The 27,909-nt window shown below is 42.3% G+C and overlaps 1 protein-coding gene across 2 annotated transcripts; it reads right to left on the bottom strand.

Moving 5' to 3' along the window:
* Positions 1-7: 7 nt before the first annotated feature.
* On the bottom strand, positions 8-25,891 carry fgfr1a (fibroblast growth factor receptor 1a). 2 transcript variants are annotated; one of them, XM_052068011.1, is made up of 18 exons: positions 25,289-25,891; positions 18,510-18,690; positions 13,220-13,462; positions 13,043-13,132; positions 12,427-12,599; positions 10,035-10,158; positions 8,596-8,786; positions 8,236-8,386; positions 4,251-4,441; positions 3,794-3,939; positions 3,443-3,564; positions 3,040-3,150; positions 2,561-2,751; positions 2,350-2,472; positions 2,199-2,269; positions 1,982-2,119; positions 1,301-1,406; positions 8-1,213 (listed from the first exon to the last, which is right to left on the bottom strand). In XM_052068011.1, the coding sequence occupies exons 2-18, from the start codon at positions 18,661-18,663 to the stop codon at positions 1,037-1,039; spliced, it is 2,502 nt and encodes an 833-aa protein (XP_051923971.1). In that variant the 5' UTR covers positions 18,664-18,690; positions 25,289-25,891; the 3' UTR covers positions 8-1,036. The 2 variants fall into 2 exon arrangements, with proteins under 2 accessions (XP_051923971.1, XP_051923972.1); XM_052068012.1 differs by lacking the exon at positions 8,236-8,386 and adding an exon at positions 7,289-7,433.
* Positions 25,892-27,909: the final 2,018 nt, after the last annotated feature.

The following is a 27,909-nucleotide window of genomic DNA, read 5'->3' as shown; positions in this document are numbered from 1 at the left end:
GTTGAGATCGTTCTGTAAAAGCTTTTGTCATTTATTTTTAGAAAGCATTTTATTTCATGTCATCCATTTAGGAGGATGGAAGTGTTCCACAACCCATCATTCGAAGTTATTTGGCAGCAGATGGGAGTCATGTGAAAGCTTTATCACACGGCATGCATGCACAAAGGAAGTGCATAACATTGACTGAAGCTAATTAGGGTACCTTTTAAAAGCGGGAACTTTATGTTGGAACTCTTACTGGACAAGATGTTTCAAAGTCAATTTTCTTCACCCGCACACAAACTCAGTCAAACTGATATATTCATCATGGTGCGGAACAGAGCACACTCAAATATCGAGTTACACTGATATGCATGGTCTACTACGAAAAAGCACGTTTAAAAAAAAAAAAAAAAAAAGAAAATACCCTATATATTTTCTATAAATGGTTATGTTATTAAATGAGGGCAATCAAAGCTTCGGGGGGAAGTCACGTGATATCTCCCCTACAGACTATACTTGATCAAACAATCACTGGACCAAAAAAAAAAAAAATCTATTAAGGTGAAAAATAAAACCCCAAGGAGATACAGTGTATATATATATATGATTTTCCCCCTAGCAGTATTTACAAGGAGATATAGTGAATGAATGTCGCAGTGTACCATGGTCCATGTTCAATGGTAGTATTTGGTCAGAAAGGCAAAAATGCGGTCTCAGTGAACCAAATGAATAAAAAAGGCCTAACATGATCTGAGTCAGTTCTTGAGTGTCCTGTCCTGCGTGGGAGTGAGGGAGCCACTTCCAACACCGTGACAAACTTCCACTCCTGATAATAGAAAGTGCCCCGTAAACATCATTCCACCAAGAATCGGGAAATGGCTGCGCTCTGCAGTCCTTGAGATCCAACAGGTTCTCTGATGTGTCAAACAGCTCGTGCCTCAAGAGCAGTGACGGTTCTTAGCTTCATCTCTGGGAATGTAGAGGAAGAATCCACTACCCTAAGAGGCAGGGAGCGGAGGAAATGTCAATGTTACTCTGCGTTTGTGATGAGGTATCAGCGTTTCTTGATGGCCGCGCCGTTGGAATGGGGAGGGAGCTTTGGGAGGCAGGGCTCCTCGGCACCGGCATCGTGGGAGAAGACGGAGTCCTCGCCAGAAGAGCAAGTGGAGCTGCGGGTATCGGGGTAGCTGGCGGTGTATTGATCCAAGGGCACCGACAGCTCTAAATACTCCTGTATGCGGGAAAGGCGCACAATAAAAACACTGTTGTTTCCACGAAACACGTGGCTGCTGCTTTCACCCGTGAGCAAAGGACTGACCTGGTTGGACGTCATGGCCAAACAGCGGTCCAAATCCTCAACAAGCTGCTTGAATGTTGGCCTCTGGGAGGGCACAGCATGCCAGCAGTCCCTCATCATCATGTACCTGCATGAAGTCAAAGTTGAGAGACTGACTTCAGATCTCAAGATCTTGGACTGTAAACACATCCACTAATAAGGTCTGCTGAAAGGAAACTCTTTTGAAAGACTTTGAATCCATGTTTGAAACATGACTTTTATGAAATACCATTTTGGGTCCATGTTTATATCTGATGTACATCGTTTGAATTAAAAAAAAAAAGAAATGAAACTGTGAAACGTTTTGTATTGAAAAATAATAATACTAATTAGTTTTCCAAACAATAATAAGGGTTTTAAAACAATTTATTGCAATTAATGAACACCACAACCTCAATAGAGCAGAATAAAATTTGAAGAAAAGGAAAAAAAAGCAGTTAACATTTTTTGTTTGCTCAGTGGCAAAACACTTCCTTGTGCCATTTTGACTTTGGCAAATCTGCAACTTGAACCTAGAATGCAATGATCAATGAATGTGGTTCTTCTTGAAAATATTTCGACAAACCGCTACTCGGGCAAGCCGAAAAGGAAGCAAATCATCTCTAGTTTTTTTTTTTTATTTGTTGCAGGGGGAAATGCCAGATGAGATCATAATTCCCTTACAGCTCATGAGTGCATGTGGAGGGTTTGTCCATGCGGTGACCTTCCTTCAGCAGCTTAAACAGTTCTTCCACAGGGACGCCAGGGTATGGAGAGCCTCCCAGGGTAAAGATTTCCCAAAGCAGAACGCCAAATGACCAGCTGCAGACAAGCGCAACAGGAACTCAAGAGCGTTCACCGCCTTGCGTCGGAACTGAATAACGAAAAACATGATACTCACACATCACTCTGGTGGGTGTATATTCGATCAAATAGCGCTTCAGGAGCCATCCACTTGACTGGTAAACGACCCTGTGGGAAGAAAAAAAAGCATGGGCCTTATAGATATTCATGCTCATCAAGTATTTCTCCAAAATGATGAAACTACTTACATTGGTGGTCTTTTTGTAGTAATCAATGTGGTGGATGTCTCTTGCCAGGCCAAAATCAGCTATTTTCATCACACTGTCTTCAGTTACCAAAACATTACGAGCGGCAAGGTCTCTGTGGATGCACTGTCGTGATGGGGGTTGTCCATTATTGTACAACAAATGGTTTGAGGAAAAGTGTTGCTTTCGTTTCGTTTGCTTATGCTCGTATTACCTTTTTGGAAGCCAGGTACTCCATGCCTCGGGCCACTTGATAGGCACAGGACACCAGGTCTTTGATGGACATGTTCTCGACAGGAACTTGGTCTGGGTTGTAACAGTACTCCATGCCCGGAGGGCGCCGTGCATGCAAAAACTCCCTCAAATTGCCCTTGGATGCATACTCCACGATCACATACAAAGGACCTACAGAGAAACAGGCATCATGGTGGTTTGGAAATATTTGTTGTTTTTAGAGACATCATTTGAGTTACACATCCGCCCAATTAATTGCAAATTAGAGACATTAGGATGCACACATCTACAATGCGTACATTCTCCTCACTGACATTCAGGAAGATAGAACATAGAGGTAAAGAAGGGTGATTTAAAACTGCCATCCACGGATACAGTACATGTCAACTATTACTCAAAATACTTTTCAGTAGCAGAAGAGCAAAGCAACGGGCGCATGCGAGAGGCGGGGGCTCTTACGATCCTGTGTGCAGGCTCCCAGCAGATTTATGATGTTCTTGTGTTTCCCGATGATCTTCATCATTTCCATCTCTGAAATCAGGTCTGACAGGTCTTTCTCTGTGGCATCAGCTGGACGGCATCACAAACAAATGACATTAAGGGCATTAGTCCGTATTTTGCTTTGAATAGAATCGAATACTCCATGTAACCAAGCACTGAAGCTCTTCGACCTTTTCTTACAATTCATGCTCCTATTCTTCGAGACATCGAATGCTACTTTTGTTCAATCTCCATCACAGCCATTTCAAGGTTTGGTTACGGTTAGTTTATGGTTTACAGGCAGAGGTCTCCAGCTGAATATTCCCGCCATCGGCGCTTACAAATAATACTAAATGGTAAAGGGGGTCGGGGGGTTACTTACACTTCAACATTTTCACTGCAACCTTTGTCACACGATTTGGCTTTTCTTTGTCAAGACCCAGTGCCTCTCCCATCACCACCTGACCGAAGCAGCCTTCGCCCAGGGGCTTCCCAAGAACAAGTCTGCACGCAAGACGGTAAGAAAAAAAAAAAGGTGAGATGTATGCTTTCCTTTCATACCACTCTGATTCATTCGGTAGATAAGAGCCTTGTACTAAAGTGGAACCTCAAAACTTTCTATGCGTTACACACTGCTTTCTTAAGTTACATTTCCATGTGGAAACAGTGGAAATGTTGGGAGTTTTAATGGCCTGCCACGTGTAAGAATGAAAATGACATCTTCTGTACATACCGATCTCGAGGAAGCTCCCAGCGGGGATCTTGTGGCAGTTCATACTCAGACACCCCTGACAACATTGGAGAGCCGCTGGAGGACAGGCGAGAAGGTCGAACCAACATCACACCAGAGTGGATGGAGGAACTTGAGTCTACTGACACCTGAGATAAAGAAGCCTGACATTACTCCCCTCAAAGTGAAACAGACACAGATGACGTCCTAAACAAATTTAGCCGAGAACAGGTGGATGTGGGGTCGTGCGGAGCTAGTTGAATAACCTTGTACCACGAGGTTCAAGAACATGACACCTACCTGATACAAAACTTGGACTCCTGACAATCTCCATGGAAGCATGCTTTTAGTACAATTGAAGCTTAAACATACACTCATAGAGGTGAGAGCAAAAGCGGGAGAGAGAGAAAGAGGTGGAAAAGGTAAAAATGTTCCGAACCCCCTATCTACTTTCTGTTACCTGTCTGCACAGAGGGATGCTTTTAGTCAGCTTGTGCACAGCCAGCTGACTGTTGAAGTCGCTCTTCTTGGAGGAGTTGCGAATCTTGACAATAATTACGATGGCAACCATGACTGCGATGAAGAAGAAGCCCACACAGTAGATGACCACCTCCAGATAAGTGTGGTTGGCAGGAGGATAGTGTGGGACGGCTACACATGGAGGGGAACGCAGGGGTAAAAGGAGCAGAGGAGTAGCGTCAGCTGGTACGTATGAAGTGTACATACACTCGTGAGCACTTGCACCCATCAGTACAAAACCACCACAGCATCCATGTACACAAACATACGCTCAAGCTTTTGTGCCTAAAACCAGACCCTTTGACACCACGCCATTAACACACGAATAACGTGACATTATCATCAGTGGTCGCAGCAGGCTCAACTACAGATACGTGAAGTAAACCACAAATAGCCAATTTTCGGTACTAAGCAAACCGGATAGTAGAAGGATTTTCATTTCATTTCAGCACATCTATCATTCAAAAAGCTTTTAAAGAGGGAGAGGCCGTAACCATGCCAAGGGTATGGTTGTCACACACAAGGCTCATGCTTCGCACGCACACTTCACATCTGCACAGAGACACTTACAGGTGCGCACACACACGAACACGCACACATTTTATTACTTGTGTGTAATTTTCACCAAAAGTGTTGTGTTTTGGTGCCAGGGATAAACAAATGTTACTCTTTGAGAAAGAGCCAATATAAGCATGAATTAAATTAAGCTCAATGAAATGAATATGATCTTGTTTTTATCCTCCCATTTGAGCACACATTGGCTTGGGATGGGACTGCGCATCAATATATTAGACAGTTCAAATTGTGATTCTTACATGTCGAGGTCATTTCCATTTATATGTATATAGTGTATGTGACACTGAGCAAAAATATAAAAGCAGCACTTTTGTGTTCCTTTTTTTTTTTTAAACTGGACTCAAAGATCGACGACTTTTTCTGCCGACACAAAATGTCATTTCCATTCAATAGCATTCAGAAATCTGTCTAAATCTGTGTAAGTGGGCATATCTCCTTTGTTAAAATAATTGATTCCACCGCACAGGTGTGACTTAGACTGGCCACAATAAAATGCCACTCTGAAATGTGCAATTTTATCATGCAGCATAATGCTATAAATTTCCCAAGTTTAGTGAGAGCAAGTCATTGGTATGCTGACTAAAGCGAGGTCCACCGGGGCTTTTACCGGTGAACTGATTGTTCATTTCTCAATCATAAGACATAAATCTCAAAAGGTGATTCAGACAATTTTGCAGTACACCCAATGAGCCTCACCAGCGCAAACCACATTCAACCACACCAGTCCAGGACCTCCACATCCAAGATGTTCCCCTCTAAGATCGTCTGAGACCAGCCACCCGGACAGCTGCTGCAACGATCGGCTTGCATAACCAAAGGATTTCCACACAAATTTCAGAAATCATCTCAGGGAAGCTCATCTGCGACCTCATCGGGGTTTCAACCTGGCTGCAGTTTGTCATCATAACCAACTTGAGAGAGCGAATGCTCACATTCGATGGCATGTGGCACGTTGGAGAGGTGGTCTCCACGGATGACTCACGGTTTTCACTGGTCAGGACGTGGGTGAGCGGTTTACTGATGTCAATATTGTGGATTGAGTGGCCCATGGTGGTGGTGGTATTATGGTATGGGTACGTTTTACTGATGTCATGACCATCACCTCATGTTGGAGCGTGAAAATGCATGGCCCCATGTTGCAAGGAACTGGATACAATTCCTGGAAGGTCAAACCATCCCACTTCTGACATGGCCAAAATACTCATTGGACATGTCACCCGTGTTCCAGCTCCTGCCAATATCCAGTGACTTTGCTCAGCAATTGAAGAGGAGTGGACCAAAATTCAATAACCTGATCAACTCAATGCGAAGGAAATGTGTTGCACTGCGTCAGGCAAATGGTGGTCACGCCAGATACTGACTGGTTTTCTGACCCCCCCAGACCTCCACAATAAAGCAAGGCTGCACATTTCAGAGTGGCCTTTTATTGCGGCCAGCCTTAGGCACTCATGTGCAATAATCATATGCTTTTTTTTTATCAGCACATTGATATGCCACACCTGTGAGATGGGATGGATTATTTTAACAAAGGAGAAATGCTCACTAACACACACCTTTGGACATATTTGTGAACAATATGTGACGGAAATGGCATTTTGTGTATGTAGAAAAATGTTGATCCTTATATATACACATACATACATACATGTGTGTATGTAGGCAATGGGTATTAGAATTCTGTCCAACAAAGCACTATAGAATGGGGTCCTTCTATCCTTCTGATATGCTTTGCATCCCAAACCAAGTGCGCTGTTACACCCATCACCGACACCAGTATCGCACAAGTGAGCTGCACTTGTATTAAGAGGCTGACTGACAAGCAGCTTGATAATTGAACAAATGCCCATTCGGAGACGGAGGAATGAGACACAAAGTACAGAGAGTCAATTATCAGAGCTGGTCGGAGGACTCACAGCAGGAAATGACACGATGGATATATGTCATTTAAAGCTTGTCAAAGAAAATCAGCTTAAAATCAAATGTAATGCAAATATCTATTACAGAGAAGAAAGGTTTGGACAGTTTAAAATGAAATCTGAACAGAGATGCCAAACTACCGGTTTAAAAATAAATCTGACTTAGGCCAAAAGATTCAAGTTTTTTTTTTCTGCCTTTTTTTAAATCCTTTTTTGCTTCTTAATTTAGCCCACATTTTTTCCAGGCAAGCTTTGAGGTCGCTTATGAGTTGTTTGGCATTGTTAGACTTCATGTAAGCACAGCAAGGCCCACAGTGAGGAAGGAGCTGTGCTGAGAGAGGGGAATTCAAGAACTACGACATGCTTTCTCACATTCTGACAGAATTTCATTTTGTTTCAAATTCTGACAAATGTGAAGGCAGATAGACACACTGTTGTAAAGGAAAATGATGGGAATTTCAGGAGGGAGAGTCAGAACCACTGATACCTTCAAAAACGGTCAACCATGCAGAGTGATGAGAGAACCCGATAGAATTTCCCGCCAAGCAGGTATACTCCCCAGCGTCATCAAAAGACACATTTCTCAGTTGCAGGACTTCCATTTCCTTGTCCGTGGTGTTAAGGCCAGCGGTCTAGAAAATAAAGGAAGTAGACCCAACAAGAGGCCCAATAGAACGAAGGGAACCATGAGTCAAGAATTCCGAAAGAGAAAAATGACAGAGGAGAGCTTTCCTCCCCCGACATCAAACACCATTTGCCCAAAAAGGTATGACTTCAAGCCACAGCCAAGGACCTGTAAGGGAGAGCCCATCCTACACAAGAATCGGTTAGTGGAATAGCTAGTTAGGTTTAATCTGGCTGACTAAACACAACGTTGGGCCATCCCATCACCATGTTGGAACAACTCAGTTTCATCTCCCCATGCACAAGATGGGCAACATGGAAAACTCCACAGCAGAACAGATCACACTCACATTAGGGCACACTTCACATTCCTGTTTGTGAACAGCGAGCAGTAGACAAACAACTGGATGTCTGTGCAGGAGGAGCCGAGCGGGAAAATGCAAAGGGAGACCAGAAACAGAGTGTGTGGTGAGCGTGAGCATGTTGATGGGAAGGAAAGGGAGTGAAAATTCAAGAAGGAAGGAAGAAGGAAGATGGCAGGTAGAATGGGAGGGCAGAGGAAAGAGTGAGCATTGAGAATCGGTCCAAAGTAAGCCGGAGACTAAACACCTTTAACTGTTCTGCTGGGAATTTTCCATAGCGTCATTTACAGTCAGGAGCACTGAGGCAGGAGAGGGGGAGGGAGAAAATGGAGGGAGGGTGGGAGGAGAGAAACAGCTGAGGGTGTCTCCCGTTGTACGGCCCTAGTTTTTCCAGGTGGTCTTGGGAGTGTCTCCACTGTGTAGTCCTGTACATCCGCGTGATGTTTACCTGTGGGCTCAAATCTGGTGACAGTCAGCCAGGCCGACTGATTGGCCTCCCCTATATAATTGGACACTTTACATATATATTCTCCACTGTCCTCCTCAGTCACATTGTAGAGGGTCAGCAACTGAGCGTCCGAACTATTAACCCCAGAATGCTGGAAATAAAAGAACGTCATGTGCAGCTCAAACATAGAAGTCGCATGTATTGGAGATATTTCATCAAAATCCCTTTTTGGCAATCTGCTTGATTGATTGAATTCAATTAGCTTCACCCTTAGACACATTTACCATAGTTAGTAGCGAGTGCATCAAAATTCTATCAACAGTGCGGGTTCAGGGAAAACAAATCCGAGTGAGCTCCTACCTTGAGGATACGAACATACGGTAAGCCGTCTGCACCAACGCGACTCCCGTTCACCTCGATGTGCTTTAACCACTGGATGTGAGGCTGAGGGTCGCTAAAAACCTTGCACTCAAATTCCACATCACTGCCCACCACTGCAGTGCGATTAGCAGGCAGGCCAGCCTGCAGGATGGGCCTGTGTGGGGAGCGTTCTGCAACACAATCAAAACACAGATATACATACCGGTAAATATTGTACATTGGTGGAGTCATGGACCTAGCTGAGGTCCAGCCAGGCTCATGAGACACAAGTATGGATTTCACAGCACCACAGTGAGAGCACGTCAGGGCAGGAGTGAGGAGCGTCATCAGTCCTCCATTCCATGAAACTCAAGCTTCAGATACCTATATATGAGTAAACATACTGTCTGTTTACTGGGGTCAACATTAAAAATGAGGGCCCAGCCGATATGGGGCCTTTTCAAAATAATAATAAGCGTCTGAAGTTTTGCCAACTAAACGCCCATATCATCTTACTCTCATGAAACAGGAAACGTTATTCAGTCGGTATGGCCAAGAAGTAAAGAACATGCACGCCTGACACACTATTCTGTGCGAATTACATCCTTCACCATTAACAAACAATGTTGAAGTATTCATGTTGATGAGATTCATCTTCACTGCATTACTAGTGTCATAACCAAATCTTTTTTTTTTTTAACTTACCCAGTTAGGGTGTTAAGATGACATGTCTACATGGCTGAACGAACATTATTTTGTGTGAATTACTTCCTTCTCCATCCTCCCATACACTACGCCCACTAACACCAAATAAGTATAATGTACCGGTAAGTATATTTAAATGTTGATCAGGTTTAGATTCATTTGTGTGCATTGTGACAGTTGAGATTGGCTCCCATTTCAGGCGAACTCGCTCTCTTTCTGTCCCTCTTATGTTTCAAATGCAACACGGTCAAAGATGACATGTTTTGACATGTGAGAAAGGCATCTGGGTTTTATTTTGAAACCTTCATGGCAAAGAAAATAATGGAGTAGAAGAAATGTCATTTCACGTTAAGGGGCATCTTATATACTGTATATACATTTAGGTTTTGCTAATAACTTTACTCAATGGGCCCTATTTTCTTGTCAAGCTAGCGCAAAGCGTGGTCAAAACTTGCGCTTGCGTGTGAAACTCAGGGTAATAACTGAAAGGATCAATCTGAGAGATGTACATGTGCAGCGCTTTGTCTGCTGCGATGGCTGTTTGAAAGTGCTCTATAAATACAGTTGAGTTAAGATGACTGATACCTAATCAATAATTAACAGCTAATCAGATAATTGATCGACTTAATTGTGAAGTGTTGCATTTATGCTTACTTAAGTTCCAGTTGGAAAACTCGATACCGTTGTCGGGAAAAAAAGCACCCTTATAAATAATTTTTAAATTCACCACCTACCGACAACATCCAGCTGGTAGGTATGACTGATGCGCCCAAACTGGTTTTCCACCACACAGGTATAGTTTCCCTTGTCGGAGGGCACTACAGATTCCATGATGATGGTCCAAACATGGTCGCGAACCTGAGCATTGGAGAAAAAGATTTATAAGGCAGTTGGACATAACTCGACAAATAAGCAATGTAAAAAAAAAAAAAAAAAAATCCTTTCAAGGTTTCCCCATTCTATCAAGAGTCAAGGGGAGAGTGAAAATCTTCAGGGAATCTTTACAGTTAATGTAATGATGAAATTGTATGTACTATAACTTTAGATTTTACAAGATTGCCCATGGCAACTAATCTAGTTTGAAGCCAGTTGAAAGATTTTTAAAATTGGATTTGCAGCATTAAATGACTTATTTTGAGTCTCGCTGTGTCACCTACATACGTATTCATATAATCCGTTGTGCATTTTCCAAGTAAGCCAATTAAGACAAAAAACAAGAACGTTTTGCATTTGCTTTCACAATATGAATGCATTGCTAATGTGGTAAATGACGAGGAATGTGATGGTAACAAAGTCCAGCACTACCCTTACTTCCTGTTGGCAACATATCTTTGAAGCAGCCGATCTTTTTTCTACCCGCAGGAAAATTTGGTACATGTTTCATATTGAATATATATGCAGCAGCCTGTCTTATTAACACCAACAGATGACTGATTCGTTTCATGTTTTAAGTTTTCCTCCATAAATCTGCCAAGACCGGGACTGTGTGATTAGCTAACAGACCTCCAAGGCAATGGCAACATCAAACATGCACATACAGAGACTGAGCCGTGCGCTTTCCCTCATTTAGCCAACACAAGAAGGAATCCAGCTGCCTGCTGCCAGATGTGTTGTGCTTGACTTCATACATGTGGTCCACGTTATTTCCTTCTTCCTGCACGTCTCTAAGCAGACGATATACAGTATATGAACAATAGAAGTCTGGCCGTAAAAGCAAGCGCGAGTGAGATGAGAGACATCCTGAGCGCCGATGTAGAACTTTGCACCGCGACTGAAAAAGAAGAAGAAAAAAAAAAACCAACAGCCAGATGGTAAAAGTGTGCTGCCTGGCTGTTGTGGGCTGGCCAAAGGGAGAGGAAACAGGCAGCTAAGAGGAAACACTTCAATGTGTCCCACCTGGGAAGGAAGAAGACTTGGGGATCCGTGAATTTAGCAGAGCGTATTACGAGACAACAAAAATGTCCAACTTAGAAACTTAAGCTTCATGTGTGCAAAAGAAAATGACTGATGGCACTTTCCGGCTTTGAACAGATTCTTAAATGTTCACGTAATTCATCCTTTGTGATCAAAATATACAAGTATGTTTATGTGGAGGAAGTATGACAAAAGAAATCCCGCACACATCTGCGAGCCCTTTCTGCTTGGTAAAACATGCTTCAATCGGCAATTGGAGACATTGGTCTTGTCTTGAATTTTGCAATCTCCCGTTTGATCAACAGTCAGTCAACTATGAATTCAGCTTGTTTGGATAGAGGGCGTACTCTGTGTTTGCTCTGTGTAGTGTAGGATCCGTGTCACCGTGTTGTGCAGCTGCTTTGCACTACAACATGGCTGGGCAATTAATTCCGCAAAGAGGCCACATGAGAAACCGGAACACTTGCAGGGGGCCAAGCCAACATGCAAACCTCCTCTCTGTACTTTATTTTTTGGGTGTATTGAGAAAAAAAAATCGTCTTGTTTCAATAAAATGCTGTGTGTATAGACATGGCTTATGCTGACAGAATTAAGAAATACACATTTTAAAATTACATTGTTCTGCATTCAAAATTCGAACAAATGTTGTGCACCAACCCGAATTAGCAGTTCCTAGTCAAGGCTCCCAAACTGATAGATAAGTGGGAAGGATAATAATATTGACAGTGATGCATAGTGTCATACAATGATGACTTACAATACAGCCACTATGTGGAGTACATGAAACTGTACATTTGCATACAGTATTATCTGGCCAAAACCTCTTTTCCCTCCTCCCTTCACTGGGCAGGAAATAAGGATGTTGGTGACCTTAGCACCACTGTTGTCACTTTTGCTACTCACTAAATAGAGCAAAGCTTTCGCTAAGTTGGCACCATGCAGACGCAAGTTGTAACTCTTGCTCGCGACCTCACGAGTGCACACCCCAAATCAAAGCACAGCATCGTTTACGATTTATTTTGACTTTACGGTCCAGGTCTGTACTCCAACAATCAAAATACACGGTCTCGTGGCAGATGTCCTGGTAAGATGAGATTACATTTGCACACCTGCTGAAAGAGTTTGAACTTCCAGAACAAGAATCAACACGTTGAAGAAAGTTCAAATTGGAAATATGAGAAAATCAACTGACTGAAGATCACTAAAACTGACCTTAAAACCTCCAATTCGATGGTCTCTTTTGAACTCTTTTCCATTCTTGTACCATTTCAGTGTGGGTGTTGGGTTGCCACTGGCCTGACAGCGGAACTTGACAGTCTTGCTGGCAGGGACAGCATGGAGCTTTTTCTCCATTTTTTCTGGATGAGCCCACTGTGGAGCCATTGCTAGGAAATTCAGAAACTCAGTTAATCAAGAAACAAGATACAATAAAAACAAAAGTCATAATAATCATTGATTGTCTATAAGTTGATGGGAAATATGTACCGGTAGTCAATTTTTGAAGTGGTGTTCTTAAATTGTGATGAGTTCTTAGGTACAGATAAAGCTTTTGTATACGAAAGTCTCAAAGAGTCACCACGACAGTGATTCACAAGCTGTCACACAACACAGCACATGCAGGCACACTCTCACATGCACACATACTTTGATTCCTGAACCCATAACTCATTCAGTACCAGCCAAATCTGGACCAAGTCTGAAAAGACGTTTAAAAACCTCTTTGGGAGTGAATGAGTGAATAAAGTTAATAATGGTGGGAATGTATATGCATAAACATGACGACCTAATTTAGCAGCACTAGTAAGGTAAAGGGATTAAGCCAACTCACGAAGTAGTTTTTGACTGCCTAATAATTTTGCTTCCTCCGAGGAAGATTCTTCATCCTCATCATCATCCTCCGACGAGGCCAGGGTGTCAACTGTTAAAATAGACGTATCTTTTTAGGCATTTTATTTGTTGGCTTATGGTTATGTGACTCTTAGTGGTTCCTGTTTCATTGATATACCTGTGACGTTGAAAAAGACACTGTGGTTGCCAAAGGTCATGCATGCGTACAGGCCAGAGTCTGCCAGCTCCACTGTCTCAATCTCCAGATGGCCATTGCGAATGCGCGTGTGTTCTCCATCCACAACGACGACATGGTCTTTGGTCCAATTGACAGCATGCAAGGAGTCCTTGGTGGAGCAACTTAGGTCCAGCCGATCCCCAATATAGAGGGTGAAAAGCTGTGCTTGTGTTTCCAAGGTAACTAAATGGAATAATAGGAAATTGTTATCGATTTAGCAGTTCAGATAATATTGTCACTTCAAAATGTACACAATAACCATGAAAGAAATAACCAGCGGCAGCTAAGGAAACTGCTCCAAATCCACAGAACATAAACCACAGGGAGACTAAATATAAACTATTGGTGACTTTCTGGAACAGTCAGACGGCACACAAAAACGAGGCTGTCTGTTTGAAAAATGCACTTTAATCATACAGCAATGACCAAGAGACACTCGAAAAGACCTTCCTTGATTTCCTTCTGGCACAAAGCCCACAGTTCCTCTTCCCCAAATGAAATTGCCTCCTAAACATGGCCCAATCGGCAAATAGGCAAGGAGCCACGAGGCAAAGAAAGGTGAAATTCAATTACAGGAATGAAGAACGAGGAAACGTCAAAGAGCAGGACACCTGAACCCCCCTGTTCTAAATGACGACATGGCTCAAGAGGGAGGGAGTAACAGAATTATGTTGACACACAGTCACAATGGTGTTGTCAGTGCGGTTCGAAACGTAGGCGGCATCATTGGCCAACTTTTAAAATATTGTCCCTTAAGGATCCCGCTAACATGTTTTAAATGCTGTATGTAGTTCTCTTAGCTATGACCAAAGGTGTCGCTTGTAACATGTTAGAAACGAACCAAATACTAGCAGCTCGCTCAAAAAGTATAACAACAAAATAAAACCTCCCACCATCTCAACAAAGCCCTCCTCATGACAATAGTAGCCAGGAAGCCCGAGAGAGTGAGCATGTGCACATGACCGCGCAAGTGAGGGCCTGCAGTGGCAGGTTCTATTACCAGTTGCTATGGTGACCTCACTTGGGCCTAGTAAAGGTATTTCCTGGATCGCATATGTCTGACAGGCCCTTAATCCCAGCAGGAAAAGGGGCCAGGGGGTAGGATCAACTTTCTCCTCAGAAACACAACTAAAGGGTCCAAGGAAGAAATGACATTTATAGTGATCCAACCTGAATGCAATCCTAAACGCAAGAAAACCCCTTTGCTCTGTGTGAGGGCCATTCAGTATGTTTCTGTTCCTGCCCTCTAAAACGGAGATGCCACTGATAAAACTGTGTCAACATCCCATCTGTTAATCTGGCTGCAGACATCATAAAACGCCCAGAAAAATTGTAGAAAAAAAATGCTCATCCAGAACACTTGTGCTTGAGAAAATTTCATGATGGATGCTCAACATGATTTGCTTTCAACTCTTCACCCTAAACCAAGTAAGAACCTTAGTGAATATCATTTCAGAATATGAGCGGGGTTGATCTCTGTGAAACCTCCTGCCGCTATGATTGGATTACACTGGATTAAAGATTTTTGCCGCCTATCTGGACTGTTCCTCCAACTATTTGGTGAGACAATGATTGACATTGTTTAAAATCAGCCTAATAACAGAAATCCTTCAAGGAATTTGGGTGAAGAGGTAAGCATGCCGACATGCTTACAATGAGGGTACAAAAAAAGTTCACTGGTGTGAAAGGAAGAGTTGGCGCCAGTCGTTGGAACACACTTTGGCGATGCGATAGGAAGCAATATGCTGCATGAATGACTTCTGGGATTTCCTGCTCCCACTGAAGTGATGGCTAAATGCAGCAAAATCCGCTGGCTGGTCAGGGCTCTATAGTGGTACTCTGTCAAGCAACCACAAGAGGCTATAAAGGTGGGCAATGTGTAGAAAGGACACAACAACTAGGACAAGCAGGAAGCACATGAATAGCACAACTGCCATTAGCAAGTCCCCCCAAATTCACCAAAAACGGTTTCTCCTGAAAGCACTCCAGTCGAGGACCCTTTCACTGCTAAATGAGCTGATGCCAATTAGCATGGATTAACAGTGGGGAGCGACTAGGTTTTTTCTGCGCAAGGCAAATTTTAACTTCCAGCTTTGCCAGTATGATTCACAGGAGCTGAAAAACATTTAGCTTCACACCACAACATCAATTGGGCAGCTGGAAAAAAACCCCAGATCATTTCAACAAAACACCTCTGGAACATGTGTTTCATTGCTCTAATTATCAATACTACCCTCACAAAATCATTGTCCTTTTAATCAAGAATTCAAACCCATCAACAATTCACTACAAGTCACCAAGGTAGCCAAAATAGGGATTGAACTGGTTCAACACTTTGTGTGAAGGATATTTCTCATACAACCAGAGTAATGGTCAGCTCTTGTTTTGACTATGCTATGACTTGCGATAGTGTTGAGTTGTGGACCAACCAAATGTTCAACTATAGCATCAAAAAAATGATGGAAACATTTTCATTGGTCAAGGAAATATCCAGTCTTGATAGTACAGCGGACCCCAGTTAATGAACCAAACCTGTTCTGTGTCTCTGTTCTTTGAAACGAACAGACAGTTTTCTCATTCAAATAAATGGGAATAGAATTAAACGGTCCCCCAGAACCTAGTCGCCTTTGTGCCAGCAGATGCATTGAAAGGATCGGAGGGCCAAGAGACCCCTGTGCCACCAGACAACCCGCCCCCACCACAGCCCTACTAGCGTGGAGGGGCGTGTAGTTGCTGTTGGAACCACAACACTTTGCAGCACTTCATAAAAGCACAACATATTTCACTTCTTGGGAGCCATTTTGAGAGGCATTTTCGAGCAAAGAAAGAAAAAAAGACAGTTAACTGTTTGTGAAATATAGAATGCATGAAATGAGAGACATTCTGGCTGTGTGAGTGATAAGCACAAATGAGCGTTGCGTGTGGATGCTCAGACTGTTGTGAATCCAGACATAGGTTCTTGAACCTCAGTAAAATGTGCCTGCAAATGTTGTTTTCCCCAGGTGTACTCTCGTTGTGAGCCACACGTTGGCTGGGGTTGCTCTATTGAGTGAGGATGTGGGAGTTGGGGATCTCCACCTCCTGGGATGTATGATCAGGTTGAAAATAAAAACTTAAATTTAAAATTCTACTTTCTGAGACCTCTGGGAATTTTAAACAACCCAAGCACATTTCTTTATCAGCTGTAATCATGTATCGCTTGTATAAGTTGTCTCTGGGGAAAGGGGGTGGGGGAATTGGTGTATTTGATTTGAGCAGGCAAAAGCCTTTTCTTATGTGAGCGACACACAACATGAAGCCCCAAGACGAATAAAAGAAACACGCATACGGTACTAAACAAGAATTTCCATACAACTATTTTGTTTCCCCACTCGAGACAAAAGGAACGAAACCAAATGCTTCTGCTGTGATTGTTTGTCGACAGCTGAAGCCATCCGTCACCCAGTAGGGAAGTGGGGAAAAGTGAAGCATTCCCAAGCTAAAGGCGGTGGGGGTGAAGGAGGAAAAGCACAGAGGCGCATAGATAATACCTGGCCATTTGGTGAATAAGAACTGAGGAGCGTCTCTCACTTCCCCATGTAAATAGTCATTTATACTAGAGCTCACCTGGAAGATAATCTTTCACCACAAACAGTAATTCTAACGATGGCCCGGAGTAGCAGAGCATTGTTCTACCTTTTTTTTCTTTGAAGGAAAGCATTAATGAAGAGGTTTTCCATGAATGAATGAATGCATTCATGAAAAAAAAATGTTTCATTACTACGAAAAACAGGATCTGAAATGGGGCTAGCCCGTGACCTTTGTGAGGATAAACGGATTAGAAAATGGGTGTCTGGACGTCCCACTGTTGTCTTAAATGCAACCTTTGCAAGTTTATTTTAGAGCTGAGACGATCAAATCCCTCTGGCGATTCCCACTTCTGCAGATGAGTTGTCACCACCCAGAGCCATCTGCCCACAAGTTTAGCCAGCTATTAAGGTGATGTCGTCGATCCAAAAGGAACATTTATAGAGGCTTCGTTTCACCATCAAATGGAAGTGACTGAGATAAAACCGAATGTGTTCAAGAAAGGCCTTACATTGCACTTTGCAGTTCAAAGATTAAATGTTGTCCTTTTGTTGGATATTACATTCCAAATATTTCACTTCATCCTTTAGATGACGGTAGTATTAGGGGCGTGCATGCATGCCTCCAATAAAAGACGATACTTGCCATGCAATACGATTTGATAGCGGTTCGATATTAAAGTGGAACGATTCGAATCAGTTCGATTCAATGGGATTACGATACAATTTGATATGGTGTGGCTCAGTGAGAGAGGCAATGATGCAATTGAGGTTCTTGCTCATTTCACATAAATGTGAATTAATCTGTCAGTCCCGAAAATGTGGCATTTTCTTCAAATATAGATCTCTCGAATAAAAGATGATTTGATACCGATCAATTTATTTTGAAGTGGAACGGTTCAGTTCGATTCGATGCACTCGCGTCTTTTAAATCAAAACTCAAACATCTGATTCAAATCTGCTTTTAGTAGTACACAATGAAACATATCCGGAATCTCCTACAAATCAGTTTCAACAAAATGTAAAAGTCATTTTAGCTGCGAAGCAGATTCCTCTCAAAATGTAAGGATTTCCTCATTGGCCCATACGACATGTGTCCAAGAAATTTAGTTGAAATCAGTGCAAGTTATGCTTTTTTAAAAAAAAATCACGGGACACGGAGAAGCCGTAAAACCATAAACACTATGATCACACTTTTTTTGGGACTGAACTAGTTTATGCCAGTCATCACTGCAAACAAACACTGCAAACAAACAAGCATGCCTTTCCTTTGTCACAGATGAATATTTTTAGTATTTGCAGTGTTTTTATAGAAAGGAAATATCTTTGAGAGCCTTGTTTCATCATACAAAAGGCCATCGTCATGAAATTTGAAAATGATGAAACAACTTTGTTGTATTCATTTTCATTAAAAAATAAATAAATGGAAAAATAATTATGGATAAAGGCCCAAAAAATGGAGGACACTTAGACAAAAATCCAAGCTCTACTGAATGTGGTAGTGTTTCACATTCATTCCACTTCAAACAACAACGCTTTGCTTATCAGTAGACAATTTATCGCCACTTCAAGTTAAAGGAGACTTATAGGAACTCACTTCAATCGCCTCTAAAAATTCAACATCCAAAGTGGGTGAAAGGAGGCAGTTTATCCCACAAACTTACCTTCATCAGGAATGGCAGGGCGGCAATGTGTCCTTAAAACCTGGGCAAAGAAAGCCAGAAACAGAAGTACACTTGGCCTCATCAGCATCCTGTTGAGGGAGCTACAATTGTTGCTTTTTCTGTGACTGGAACTCCATTCAGAACTTTGGGGCATCAGCAGCAGGTCATTTGCAGATATGAACTGTGGAAAATAGGAGCACAAATGTTGGAGACTGTCTGATGTCTTAAAACTACAACTCAGCAGGTAGCTAAAGTGTGGACACAGTATAGACATTTTTTTGAATGGTCTTATTATTCATAAACACTGATGATGAGAAATGCAGACAACCAGTTTTAGCACAGGCCAGACACATTTTGCATCGTCTGATGGAAAAAAGACGTTTTGTTTTCAAAAGCTTTGAGCAACCATTGAATATATACTCCTGAAGATTGTCATCGTAATTTCTCAAGCTTTTTTTTTCCATCCCTCAACTATACCCTGCAAAATGGAGCACTGTGACTGACCCACACACACGCACGCACATCTGCTTGCATCATCACCCTCTAGCTTCTGGCCTCAGAGATTTAACACTTGACCCTACCCCCCCTTGAGGAATCTGTTAAAGACCAACAAAACTACAACGTGTCATGTGACACCGTTGTAGAGAGACATCATTTCCACACTTCAAGATCTATTATCTAACATTTGGTTTTGGTCCAAGCCCAAGAGCCTCGACAACCATTTCCTCCCATAAGCCGAATGGACGGACTTGGCAAAGCATACACACATACACAATTTGCGTGGCTGTCCGACGACAGCAGAGGGCTGGAAACAATGTTTTTTTTCCAATTAATTGTTCTGCGAGTACATGAGTATGATAGGAGTAAAACAGCAAACGTCATATTGTGAGTCAAAGCCCTCATTGGTTTTATTTGTTTACCCAGAGCAATGTTCTGATGCAGCTGTTGGCTCTTTTAAGTTTTAATCAGCAGTGAGCTGTTGATCTCTCAAAAGGGCACTCTGTCACCGCCTAAACCAATTCATTTTCATTTTCCAAGAACACTTTACTATTCTAGAAGCTGAGTTGGGCCACAGGGAACTAAGGGTGATGAACAGGCTTGGTCATTCGCTTCGTAAGAAGTGACTCACTCTTTGGGTTGATTTCAAGAAAGTCTTTCAGCGGCAAGACCGCACGGTCCCTGTACCCTTGGCAGCACGGCGACCACTCAGCAAGAAGGAGGAAGTCGCTTGTCCAAAGTATGACACAAAGCTCTGTCATCCACAGTTCCCATGGGAGCGGGAGTCAAACTAAAGTGTGTTTTACTACGCACACACACAGTACAGGCTCTTCAACTTGGTTTACTAACACTCATCTGAATCTGACCTGATTTTTTTCCAATTCATCATATCCCAAATAGGCAGATCCTTGCCAAAAAGCAATCCCGATTCAGCAAGAGTTTTTGGTTCATATATTTGATTTCTCTCTCTCTCTCTCTCTCTCCATCTTTCTCTGAGAGAGGCAGATAGATAGATAGATAGATAGATAGATAGATAGATAGATAGATAGATAGATAGATAGATAGATAGATAGATAGATAGATAGATAGATAGATAGATAGATAGATAGATAGATAGATAGATAGATAGATAGATAGATAGATAGATAGATAGATAGATAGATAGATAGATAGATAGATAGATAGATAGATAGATAGATAGATAGATAGATAGATAGATAGATAGATAGATAGATAGATAGATAGATAGATAGATAGATAGATAGATAGATAGATAGATAGATAGATAGATAGATAGATAGATAGATAGATAGATAGATAGATAGATAGATAGATAGATAGATAGATAGATAGATAGATAGATAGATAGATAGATAGATAGATAGATAGATAGATAGATAGATAGATAGATAGATAGATAGATAGATAGATAGATAGATAGATAGATAGATAGATAGATAGATAGATAGATAGATAGATAGATAGATAGATAGATAGATAGATAGATAGATAGATAGATAGATAGATAGATAGATAGATAGATTTTTTTAATGCAAAAAAAGAGGGTGTGGTGAAAAAATAGTAATTTCATTGGATTATTTTCTTTAAAAAAAATCCAATGAAATGTTTCATTTGAACAGATTACAAACTGCTCAAGAACAGTAGTTTTATTTGGGGGGTTAAAGTTACAAGCATAAACCGTAACATGGCCTGCATCATAACTGCTGTTTACTACCATACATGTGTAAAATTCCTCAAGTCTTTAATTCTGTAGTCCCTCCACAGTCATCTTTATTCGATCAGTTGTGCGACAGAGCATTTTACTACAAAAACAAAATTATGGTCCCTCACAGACTCACAATGCAGCCGTGTGGTTCATCACCAGCATTCCATGAGATGACACTTAAATGTAAATACAATCAGTGTCAAACTGCTTGACGCATTGCCATTTGGTTCACATGCACATGTGAAATGCCTTTCACAGTGAGCCTTGTGCATAGGGTGTTTCATTTTCCACATGGGAAGTTGGAAATAAATACTACATTAAGTTTGTCAACGGAAACATGGACGAGTGGTCGGACCGAAAACTTTTTAGATTGAATCGTGATTTTTCGAACAGATGTTGCAATTTCGATTCAAATCAACCTTCTGTGCAATATTTACTCTGTGCAGAAGCAGTTAAAACATGAAAGAAAATTACATCACACCAGCTAAACCTTAAAAGTAGAGGTGTGCCGATGAGAGCTTTAGGCTGCCAATTCCGATGCGATCATCCATGAATGAGATTAGCGGATACTGACTCCAATAGCAATCACATGGATTTGCTGGATATTTTACACAATATAGAGCTGTTAACTCAATATTATTTTAATAATTGATTCATCTCTGAATTATTTTTGATTAATTGAGGAATACAATTTAAAACTATTTATATTCCATCCAAAAATGCATACTTTTATGACACAAAAATAGGACATCAATACAGATTGACAGTACAGAAAATGCACAAATTTAAGATATCAGGTTTGAGTTACTAGCATGGTGTGTAACATGTGCAGTGTTCAGAAAATTGGGAGGAGTCACTACAGTACACACGGCCTGATCTCCAGGCTGCAAAGTACGAGAGGGGTGGGTGATTAGTATTTGTGATTGGTAATGAAAGGCTTTGATCCGTATATGCCAATCAAGTACTTTTCAATCAAGTACAATCACAATCGATGGCCAACCAATCTGCACACTACGACTTAAAGCTGTTACTCTAATCGTGCATTGACACCAGAGAGGTTGTGGGAAGGAGGCATTCCTTTTTCCAAGTTATTTTTAATGGTTCAATAAGCAAGATTTACTGCTTGCCATCATACATGTACACAATTTCAATTATGTGTAATACTGTAAGATTGTTGGGGGACAAAAATGTCTGAAATTCTGTACCCATTCTTTGAAGAAAAATCTATGATTATTCAGCGTAGGATTATGAAGCAAAACAGTGATTTTGACTTTTCTCGATCTTTAAAACAATATACTGTCATTGAAGAAAAACAATTGATGTGCAGAACTGTGCGGTGTGTTTACAAATTCAGGATGATGTGAAAGTACCCTGAATGCACCATGTTCCTTGCATCGAGAGCGTGTGACGTTATGTGATTCTGCTGTCCCTGAGCGTGCTTTCAGCTGACAGCCTTTTTGGAGTTTACTGGAAAACTTGCCACAGAACAAAAATAATTACACATATTGTACATTTAAATACAAAACAAGCTCTTATCTCTAGATACTTAATTGTACTACTTTGCTGTTCATAGCTGGTTGCTTTCCGCCCGACTTCTGTGTAACGTATAGTCTACACCTAAGCACTACTTCTTGTCTTTTGGAATTCTGCAATTCACAAAACAGTAGTTTCGCGATTTGCATTAGCTATTTCATCTTCCATATTTTCTTTTCTTATTTTGCGCCATGGAGGCGAGGATTAGTTACTGAGAGGAAAGGATCCACACCGTACGGACCAAGTTAGCTTAGTGCCTGCGTTCGGAAGCAGCCAGGAAAGCAGGCACTCAGGGTGGATGGATGACTGTGTGACGTGGATGCAATGCTTTTTAACCAACTCAGAGCTGATTGGTAAGCGTGACCGACTTTGAATCATCTGAAATCACGTTTTCCGATCCAATCTGAAAAGTATCAATTGTCCAGCCCAAACGGGTGGTGAGTACAACTTCCTCACAGTTCTGAGGTTAGGGGTTAAAATCGGAACTCTGGCCTTCTTGTGAGGAGTTTCCATATTCTCATGCTTACTTGGGTTTTCTTCAGGTACTCCAGGTTCCTCCCACAGTCCAAAAAGCATGCATTTAAGGTTAAGTGAATACTCTAGTCCAGGCGTGCCCAAACTTTTTGGATCGAAAATCTACTTTTTGATCAACTAACCTCACGGGATCTAACCTTACCGGCGCGTGCACGCACACACACACACACACACACACACACACACACACACACACACACACACACACACACACACACACACACTTAAGATTTACCTGCTTTATTTTATTTTTTTAATTTTTTTTTTGTGAAAATGAGACTGATTAGTGTGCAGTGTATATTAACACAAAAATATATTACTAACATGTACAAAGACACACAAATGGTTGTTTGTTTTTTTTCTTCTCGACACTCCTCAGATCTACTTGGGACCTGTCTTAGATCTACCGGTAGATCAGGATCTACCTAATGGGCACCCCTAATCTAGTCTAATTTCTTGTGAGGTGTGAATGTGGAAATGATACTTTGTGTACATGTGCCTTCAATTGTCTGGCAACCAGCCCACTCGCCAAAAGTCAGCCGGGATATGCTCCAGTCTAGCTCACCCGTCACCCTAGCAAGTATAAGCAATGTCGATTATGGCTGGATGGATTTATAGTTAATTTATGAAAGGGAGGAATTCTGGGTAACCTCCAATTGGAATTTAAACCAAAATTGTCTTAGCGAAAAAAAAAGCAACAAAAGGCAAACCACAATCAGGTTTGATGTCACCAAATGTCATGAGACTTCAGGTTATTTAGCATCTAAAGCAGTGCTCTCCAACCAATGTTCCATGGCCACAGGCCCGGGCTGCATCGATATGTTAAAAAAAAATATACATATCATATATACTTTTTTTTAATGTAGTGGAACATATATGTCCCGATTGGTATGCCCCCCCTGCCCTCCAACACATTCCGCCCCAAGCCCCGAACTCCCCAACTTCTATTTGAAAACGGCTTGGCCACGATGCCAGAAAGAGGCAGAGGAGATGGGTTGGAGTGGCAATTTAGCACTAATTTGGCTGACTTATTGTATAAGTAATGGCATGAGAAAGCCATAAGAAATGCGCTGTCTCTGTGTTGCAAGCTTTTTGGACAAGGAAGAGATGATGCACAGCGATGTGGTTGAGAAGACGCTGCTCCATGCTCAGCCTTAAATATACCTTGAAGCAGACTTAGTGAAATAGTAGCTCACGGATTAGAGTAAACTGTCCAAGGTTCCAAGCCATTATGGGGATGCACCCGTTCCCTTATCTGCTCCTCGCCTCCTCCTTCGACTTCTTAAAATGAGGAACGCCAGTAGTTTTTTTTTTACAACAATGAAAGTAACAGCTAGTCAAGGTGCGGTCCACTTCGAATCTAAACCAGGTTTACGCAAAGCTTTCACACCGAGCCAGTGGAGTGTGAATAGTATCTGGCTGTTTTTTTATTGTAGTTTTGGGGGATTTTACAAAAAAAATTGTTACATTCTTTTAAAACTTGAATGACAATAGCAATGTTAAAATATTGCATTAAAAATTGTGTACATGGACGGTTAAATAAATTGTGATGATTGTGACAGTTTGACCCTGACACAAATTAACTGACTTTGCATTGTTACAAAATATGGGAACATCTGTTACAAAAGCCTACGGGGAAATGTGTTGTGAAATTAGAGGTCAACAATCATCAACATGTCACATCACGGAACTGATTGTGTTACGTTGGACGTGGTTCCACTGAACACAACTTACCCATTTCTAATATGGACAGAATCCATTATAATCACTAGAACAAAGACTACCCAATGATAGCAAAATAAATACCAAGACAATAAGGAACCCCCCACCCCCCAAAAAACCCTAACGAAACATTACTTTCAATCACACAAAATGCAGCAGTTTCAATACTTTTCCAAAACTATTTGTAAACTCTCTGTGCAAGTATTACCGATGGAAAATTATTCAGAAAAAGCAATATTTGCGTTTATGCAGAACTTTGTATAACATCACCCAGCCCCATATTTCATGAGAATGAAGGAAATAACGGCAATTGGCACGCATAAATTGACAGCATGTCCTTATGAGTGAACAGTGTTTGAGCTTTTCTTATGTTCAGGGATCGTTTGGCATGGTGGACAACGAAAGAACATTCAAATGACCCAGTGTATATGTATGTTGGTGTAAAAACAAAGCAGCAACTGAATTAATTGTCTTGTTTTTTGGGTACAGAATGGATAGTATATGTTGCATATACGAATAACACTGCCTCACATCTATTTGCACATCTGTTCGTACTGGTTTGGGATGATGGATGGATACTCTGACTTTCTTTCTTTCCTGGAGATAAAAAGACGTATCCAAATGTAAAGAAATTCATTTGTGCATTCCATGTGAAGAGGACTTTATCAGTTGGATCTCAAATTGCAGCGGGAAAACAATGCAAGCCCCGCAGCACGTCAACATACAATAAAAACGCGTTTGGGGAATAAGAAAAGTAGAAGCTCACCTTACTGGCAGTTAGCCAGTGTTCGTCTGATAAGAACACCCTGGAGCTGAGATTGGAGGGAGAAAAAGTTCCCCACAAAAAGGAGAATATCCAGTAGTAATGAGTAGGAGCTGCGACACTCGCTTTGGTCGCAACTGTGGAAGTTTAGCTAACAAACTCGCGCATATTTTCCCCAAACTTGGCCAGGGTAGAGAGTGTACGTGCCAGGTTACAGAGCAGAGGGAAAGCGGGAACAAAACTTCCGTATGATGAAACGGATTTGAGTTGATCGGATGTAAAGCGGGAGAATGTCCGTTTTTTTTCTCGGAGTGGATTCTTTTAAAACGCCCCTAACACAAACATGTTTGGCAAACTTCAGTGGTTCGGTCGTCCATTGATTACAGCGTCTTTGCTTGCGATGAATCACAGTCCTCTCACATCCGAAGAAAAAAAGTTCCTCGAGTCAGTTATTGTTTGGATTATTTCCTTGCGAGAAACGGGAACCCCTGCAGATTAAAAGAAATGTGTAAAAAAAAATTCAAGATCGTGAATCCGTGCAACTCCAAACCTCCCCCTTAATTTCTGACTCGTCGATGGGCATCTTCAGCGGCAATTGACACAACCAAACAGTGATAACTTCCGGTTAGGGGTTTGAAAATAAAAGCTAAAAGTGAAACGAGGGCGGGGGGCGGGGGGAACTATCTTGCGCAACGTTTGCTACACCATATTACATTTAATTGATGCACTCGTAACTAATATTTAGACAATTATGAATAAAGCAATCCCTAGTTTCTCAATTAGTGTACAATATATTTTACAATATAGTGTGGCACTGTAGAGATAAAATCAATAATGCGTCAAGGATAAAGTATGTTCTTCAGAGAAATACATAAACGTTTCATGAGTTTTCAAGAAGACAAATGGTGAGGAGTAAAAACGCAGCGTCTTGTCTCCTGCGTTTCCTGAAAAGTGCCACATAAAACAGACGCTTATTTGTTTATTTATTTATTTTTGATATTTGGATTGTCTTTATTTTGAAGTCCACGTTGCGGGACTTCGGGATATTATGTAAATTGACGCCGCTCTGTTGAGTTGGAAGAAACCTGGCTCCCCCTGCCATGCATTTCACCTCTGCGGCTCCCCACACTTTACATTGTGGGGATTGACCCCAACGCTCAGGCTTGTTTTGCATTGCATTTCTGCTTGTAACGTTTTTATAGACTGTAGCCGAGTACATCTAAACTACTGTACCTCAAAAAGACAACTGAAATAGGCATAACTCTCAGTATAAGTAAATGTACAAGTAACATAAGGTTACTGTCATGACGTCCATCCATCCATCTTCTACCGCTTATCCGGGGCCGGGTCGCGGGGGCAACAGCTTTAGCAGGGAAGCCCAGACTTCCCTCTCCCTAGCTACTTCTTCCAGCTCTCCCCGGGGGATCCCGAGGCGTTCCCAGGCCAGCTGGGTAACGTAGTCTCTCCAGCGTGTCCTGGGTCTTCCTCGGGGTCTCCTCCCAGTGGGACATGCCCGGAACACCTCACCAGGGAGGCGCTCAGGAGGCATCCGAATCAGATGCCCAAGCCACCTCATCTGGCTCCTCTCGACTCTGAGCCCCTCCCGGATGACCGAGCTCCTCACCTTATCTCTAAGGGAGAGCCCGGACACCCTGCGGAGAAAACTCATTTCGGCCGCTTGTATCCGGGATCTCGTTCTTTCGGTCACGACCCATAGCTCGTGACCATAGATGAGGGTTGGGACGTAGATCGACCGGTAAATTGAGAGCTTCGCCCTTTGGCTCAGCTCCTTCTTCACCACGACAGACCGATACAACGTCCGCATCACAGCAGACGCTGCACCGATCCGCCTGTCGATCTCCCGTTCCCTCCTGCCCCCACTCGTGAACAAGACCCCAAGATACTTGAACTCCTCCACTTGGGGCAAGATCTCCTCCCCGACCCAGAGGGAGCACTCCACCCTTTTCCGACTGAGGACCATGGTTTCAGATTTGGAGGTGCTGATTTTCATCCCAACCGCTTCACACTCGGCTGCGAAACGCTCCAGTGAGAGTTGGAGAGCCCCGTTTGAAGGAGCCAACAGCACCACATCATCTGCAAAAAGCAGGGATGCAATACTGAGGCCCCCAAAACGGACCCCTTCAACGCTTCGGCTGCGCCTAGAAATTCTGTCCATAAAAGTTATGAACAGAATCGGCGACAAAGGGCAGCCTTGGCGGAGTCCTACCCCCACTGGAAACGATTCCGACTTACTGCCGGCAATGCGAACCAAACTCTGACATCGGTGGTATAGTGACCGAACAGCCCGTATCAGGGGGTTCGGTACCCCATACCCACGAAGCACCCCCCACAGAACTCCCCGAGGGACACGGTCAAACGCCTTCTCCAAGTCCACAAAACACATGTAGACTGGTTGGGTGAATTCCCACATACCCTCAAGGACCCTGCTGAGGGTGTAGAGCTGGTCCACTGTTCCACGGCCGGGACGAAAACCACACTGCTCCTCCTCAATCTGAGGCTCGACTTCCTGACGGACCCTCCTCTCCAGCACTCCTGAATAGACCTTACCAGGGAGGCTGAGGAGTGTGGTCCCTCTGTAGTTGGAACACACCCTCCGGTCCCCC

Source organism: Hippocampus zosterae, chromosome 6 (assembly GCF_025434085.1).
Source record: "Hippocampus zosterae strain Florida chromosome 6, ASM2543408v3, whole genome shotgun sequence".
Classification (NCBI taxonomy): Eukaryota; Metazoa; Chordata; class Actinopteri; order Syngnathiformes; family Syngnathidae; genus Hippocampus; species Hippocampus zosterae.
This window is presented reverse-complemented; position numbering and strand designations above follow the sequence as displayed.